This window comes from Sinocyclocheilus grahami, unplaced genomic scaffold, assembly GCF_001515645.1.
Source record: "Sinocyclocheilus grahami isolate Dianchi unplaced genomic scaffold, SAMN03320097.WGS_v1.1 scaffold133.1, whole genome shotgun sequence".
Taxonomy (NCBI): Eukaryota; Metazoa; Chordata; class Actinopteri; order Cypriniformes; family Cyprinidae; genus Sinocyclocheilus; species Sinocyclocheilus grahami.
This window is the reverse complement of record NW_015505312.1, coordinates 567,170-573,169: the sequence shown is the minus strand read 5'-3', so window position 1 is coordinate 573,169 and position 6,000 is coordinate 567,170. Positions and strand designations below refer to the sequence as shown.

The 6,000-nt window shown below is 37.0% G+C and overlaps 1 protein-coding gene across 3 annotated transcripts in view; it reads right to left on the bottom strand.

Annotated features, from left to right (window-relative positions):
- Positions 1–43: 43 nt before the first annotated feature.
- Positions 44–6,000, bottom strand: part of spop (speckle type BTB/POZ protein) — a 30,335-nt gene continuing 24,378 nt past the window's right edge. Inside the window, exons 7-10 of one of the 3 annotated variants that reach the window (XM_016279709.1) lie at positions 3,290–3,412; positions 2,872–2,946; positions 2,575–2,642; positions 44–282 (exon numbers count right to left, since the gene is read on the bottom strand). In XM_016279709.1, coding sequence (XP_016135195.1) covers positions 138–282; positions 2,575–2,642; positions 2,872–2,946; positions 3,290–3,412 — 411 coding nt within the window. In that variant the 3' untranslated portion in view covers positions 44–137. Of the gene's footprint in view, positions 283–1,589; positions 2,221–2,574; positions 2,643–2,803; positions 2,947–3,289; positions 3,413–6,000 lie in introns of those variants that run through there. The other 2 variants (XM_016279711.1, XM_016279710.1) reach the window with 2 other exon arrangements.

Below are 6,000 nucleotides of genomic sequence, written 5' to 3'. Positions count from 1 at the left end.
GTTGGGGAAGAAGGGGGGGGGTGTGGGGGGGGGGGGGGGGGGGGGGGGAGTAAATCTAAAATAGTGCTTCCTCCCCTTTGTAGGCAGTTGAGTGAGTGTGTGTAGGTGTGCGGGTCAGGTGACAGTAAGGGACGGCACTAAGACTGTTTGAGGCGTTTGCGAGGGGGGCCCAGGAAAGGGCACTGGGCGGAGGCCAGGGAGCGGTATGCCTCAGCTACCAGGTGAGGATGGGACGCCACCATTGACTTCCACCCTGAGGTCTCCATCACATCGGACGCATGGCTGAGAGGGAGAGAGAGAAAGAAAGAGACAAATTGAGAGTACAATCCTCTTAGCTGAGCTCAGCACCCCAAGGGCACTCGCACTGCACTATCACGCACACCAAAAAATGGCCTTTAACGACATTTACCCGGAGTGTGTTTATGTGTGAGAGAGACGCTGACCTCCCCCTAACCCCACTATGCTGTTGCCCCCAAACACTTAGCATTAATTGCAGCACTTGCTGGCAGTGTCAAGAGCAGGCCTTGCGGGCACATGCCCGTTCCACTTTACCCAATGCAAAAGGTCACCGCGCGGTCAGCCATCCACAAAGAACAGGTTACAAACACAGGCTTTCCAAAATAACTTGGAAGTAAAAACAGCTTTTATATGTATAAAAAAGCCTTGTGTTTGTAAATGTGTCAGTGGAAAAGAGAGAGGAAAATATCTAAAATGATCAAGTTCATATGAAAGTGCTTGCTCAAGATTTATCCATTGAACTGGTATAATGCAATATTTTTGGGACTCAAACCCAAGTCTCTCTAAAAATGCACCAATACTTTTATCAATACAATTATGGTTGGTCCTAATAATCTGATAATCATTTTCATTATTATATAATTGTATATTAGTTTTGGCTAAGCTGTAAATGGCTAACACTAAAATTTTTTTTATTTTTTGTCTAAATTTAATAATAAACACTGAAAACAAACAAAAAAATTTAGACATTTTAGGCATTATAAAATTATAATGTACAGTATAAAAATACATTCATTTTGAGAAAAGATTATATTTATTAAATTTGTGTTTTTAAAGATGAACAGTAAGTGGGGTAGGATGACAGCAGAAGTAATAAAATTTTTAAATGGAAACGAGCATGCACTATTAAATATTTAATATCAAAACCAATACATTTGAAAAAACAAAATAGACTATAAAAATAATTTAAAAAAATTATAAAACTATAAAAAATTGTTTACAGAAGTTATGTATTGTCGTTTCTGGTTTTGTCTCTCAATTTTTGTGAAGAGGAACAGCAACAATTATGCTTTTATAATATACAGTGGGGAAAATAACTATTTAGTCAGCCACCAATTGTGCAAGTTCTCCCACTTAAAAAGATGAGAGGCCTGTAATTTTCATCATAGGTATACCTCAACTATGAGAGACAAAATGAGAAAAAAAATCCAGAAAATCACATTGTAGGATTTTTAAAGAATTTATTTGCAAATTATGGTGGAAAATAAGTATTTGGTCAATATTCTTTTTACAAACAAGATTATGTACTGTATGACATTTCTTCTATGGAACCAAAACCCTGTAAGCTCTAAGTTGGACATGCTTTTATTTAAATTAAAAAGTGACTCATTTGTATGTGGAACTGAAAAATATGGTAGGAGTCGTTCGTTCTTGAATCTGACTACAATGGCCATGCTGTATGTTTGTTGCAGTGTTCAAAAAGCAAGGACAACTCAACAGAAAACTTCTCTATTTTCATTGTATTGTTTTGACTTTATTAATTTGCGAAATTTCCCTTTCTTTTTTTCTGAGCAGTGGGGATGCTCCCGCTGGCAGTCATTGTCCTGTGATGACTGGACAGAGTCTGGCGCTGTGGGAAAACTGCTGCACTCTGACACTAGACTCCTACGTGCGGCAATAAAACCATTTGAGAAGAGAAAGACGAGCACATAAACCAATAACATAAGCAGCAAACATGAATGCAGGAAAAGAAGGGCAGAGAGGACGAATCATTTTGGGAGGGGGTGCTGGTGTGCATGTTTATTTTCTGTGTTGCCCTTGTTATTGATCTCCCCTGTCTCCGCTGTTGTTGTGGCGGTGGGTGTTTTGTATAGAGATGGGGAGAGAGAGAGCTGAAATGAGATGGCCACAGTCCAGTTTCACACCAGCCAAGTTACTGCCATCCACGAAATGAACTCAAAATTACACCATCCAATAAAGCTGCTGCAAAGAGAGACTGAACAAGCTAGTAAAATAAAATAAAATAAAAAATCGACAAAATAGAGCATGAAAGATAAGTGTGCAGAGAACAGAGGGGGGGGCTGACAAAGTGGAGACAACAAGCGAAGATGATGCAGAAAAGTCAAAAAGCATTTGGTTTCTATTCTAAGACTGAAAGGAGCTGGTTAATTATCACCAGCCTGCAAAATTACATCCATCATAGATATCTAACAAATTACTATTTTATTATTCTTTTTAAATGATTTATATGATATATATATATATATATATATATATCTCAACATTATTTGATTTTTTCCCCCCTGAACTACTAAGCCTGACAGGAGTAGCACTCACTAGTTGATGAAGTCGACAGCCTGCGTCTTGAGCTGGTCAGCGCTGTGCAGGTCGGCCAAGATCAGAATCTCTGCTGCGTTTTCCACAATTACATCCATCATAGATATCTAACAAATTACTATTTTATTATTCTTTTTAAATGATTTATATGATATATATATATATATATCTCAACATTATTTGATTTTTTCCCCCCTGAACTACTAAGCCTGACAGGAGTAGCACTCACTAGTTGATGAAGTCGACAGCCTGCGTCTTGAGCTGGTCAGCGCTGTGCAGGTCGGCCAAGATCAGAATCTCTGCTGCGTTTTCCACAGACAGACTGGTGCACAAAGCATCTTCACACATCACCTTCAGTCGCTCCAGAGCATACTAAAGACAGAGTTGCACTTCAATAAAAATGTGTCTGTGAGCTTGTGTTGTTAACACAACGCATGTACTGCATTGCTATTGGCAGATATTGGCTCCGTTTTAATATGCGATTATGATTTTTGCTAACTGCTGAAGCTTACGACACGATGCACATTCTGGTCATTTTTTGTTGGTGTGTCTGCCAAGAAAATAATGTGATGTGAATGCAGGATTGAGAAGACAAAATGAAATATGTTGTCATTGTGACATTTAATAAACTTGTTTTTGTCCTCAGATGAGAAGAAATGCTGTTTGGCATGCATTCAGCTAAATGTGGTGTTTGTGTGCGAGTGCCATTACTCACCTTGTCAGCAGCAGCGAGCAGGTCATCAGCCATCTTGTCCAGGTTGGGTGCTTTGCCAGTGTAGATGAAGAACATCATCTCTTTAAAGACCTCAGCCTCCACGTCGTTTATCTCAACTCGGTTCTAGACAGCAAATCACAGCAGAACCCTGTCACCACACAGTCTCATAGAACCAGAATCAGGTCAGAAAACACCCAAGACTCCTCAACTTCTACAGACTCTTTACACGTGTTAATCAGCAATGTTTGATCTAAAATGCAGAGCCAAACTATGATTTGAACTTGATGGATAAACCAAAAGTATTATTATTATTAAAATAATACAATCATTTTTTGATATTGTAATTGTAATTAAATAACAACAATAATAATAGCAACAATAAATAATAATAATAATTATTATTATTAGTATTATTATTATATGTTTTTGGTATTTTTATTATATAATATAATGTATAAATAAAATAAAATAATATAATAATAGGTCATTACTGTAATTCTTTAATAATGGTTGTTGTTATTAAAATAATATATAATATGTTGTTAATGTTATTATTGTATTATTAATAGTAGTATCAACAACTATTATTAAATAATATAATAATGAATAAATAAAATATAAATAACAATGGGTCATTATTGTAATTCTTTAATAATTGTTGTTGTTATTAAAATATGTTGATAATGTTATTATTGTATTAATAATAGTAGTATCAATAATTATAAAAATATAATCAACAACAACAACAATAATAATAATAATAAAATATCCATTTATATGCCAAGTAGTGGAATACAGTATTATTCACTAAATTTTCTGTTGCTAAACTTGGCCTCAAGCTTGCAGCTGATTGGTCTGAGATTAGTGGGCATTGTGAGGTGCAGCCTAGACGCTCCCAGTGTGAAGATGTCATGGTGCAATGTGACAGCAACCACTTCAACGTAGAGACAGTGTTAAGCCCAACGTATACATTGGCTATCCGCGTTCCACGACGGTCCGCGCACTGTTCCCGTGATGCCATTTTCATAATCAGAAGTGTCCGTCCGCGGACGTCCAATTTTATTAGTTGGTACTGTGCATGTGTCGAACTCGTCCATGCACACTCATCTTTAAAAGCTGTGCGGACGTGGCTGAGCAGGAGACTGAACTAAACGCAGAAGGTACCTAGACCTTTACAGTTAGTCTTCTCCAGCTTCTCATTCAAACAATGTAGAATTTATTCAACTCTGTCATTGCACCATAGTCAACTGGCTGTGCTTTGGGGGCTTTAAAATGTGATGTAATTGGACCTGACGCAGTTCAGGCGGTTGAAACTGTTGTAAAAGCATAAAGCGTAATTGTGTCGGAGTCTGGCCTTTCCTCTCATGAGCTGCTGAGGTGTCCCTTGAGCACCCTACACCAAACTCACACGACCACTGACCTCCACCGTATGAGCGCATATGCGCACACAAAAGGACATAGTCACTCAAAAAAGCAAATTAATGTACAGCTCAGAAAGCCCCATTCCCTTTCTGTTCCTGCCCTAATCAATGTTCCGAAATGAACACTGCCAGAGTTTCTCTCTTCCGCCCAAGGCTGCTGGAGCACAAGCTCTTTGTTGATTGTCGTGCTGGTAACAAAGGCTTTTCCGTCCCAGCCCGTCCATCACAGTTAAACCAATTAATGCAGCAACTGTTAGGAACTCCACCCCACCCACAGACACAGGAACACGGCAAGGTCAAATCAAAAAGTTCACTCAAAAGCAAACAGAACTATTTATTAAAGGCTATTACAGTAAATAAAAGTCTGTGTAGCCTAAAGGTGCATTAACAGTCACAGGCTTTCTTCACAAAGTTTGACCTCCCTCCCCGTACATATTGCAGATTTTGCTATGAACTGTGACACTCTTGTTTCATCAATGAGAATACCATCACAAAAACTAGTTAAAAATGTACCTAACATTTAAGAGGCTAAGTCACCAAGACAGAGAAGAGGCTTGTGGTGATGCTTTTGCTTATTCAATTCTATGACCAAAACTACAAAGCTACAGGTCACCAAACATGAAAATTCACTCATTATTTTCAAGAAATTAATAGTTTTATTCAGCAAGGACGCATTAAGCGACAGTAAACATTTATAATGTTGCAAAATATTACTATTTTAAATAAATCCCGCTCTTTTAAACGTTCTATTCAAAGAATCCTGAAAAATGATCAAAGTTTCCACAAAAGTATTAAGAAACATAAGTGTTTTCAACATTAGTACTTAAGCACCAAAATCAGCATATTAGACTGATTTCTGAAGGACCATGTGACACAGGCGTAAAATCCAGCTTTGCATCACAGGAATAAACACCATTTGAAAATATATTCAATTAGAAAATAGTTTTTTAAATTGTAATTATATTTCACAATATTAGTTTTTCAAATAAATTCAACCTTGATGAGCATAAGAGAGTCTTTCAAATCTATTTTTAAAAAATCTTACTGATTTCAAACAGTGGTGTATTTGATTTTTGATTTTTTTTTGGTCCATATAACGAAAGTCAAAGGGGTTCAATGTTATTTGTTATTTTGGTTCTCAGTGACTTTTACTGTATGGACAAAAACAGTTGAAATATTGTTCCAAAGAAGAAAGCAAGTCAAACAGGTTTGGAATGACATGAGGGTGAATAAATAACTTTTTTATTTTATTTTATTTTTTTAAGTTAACTATTCTTTTGACATGATGTC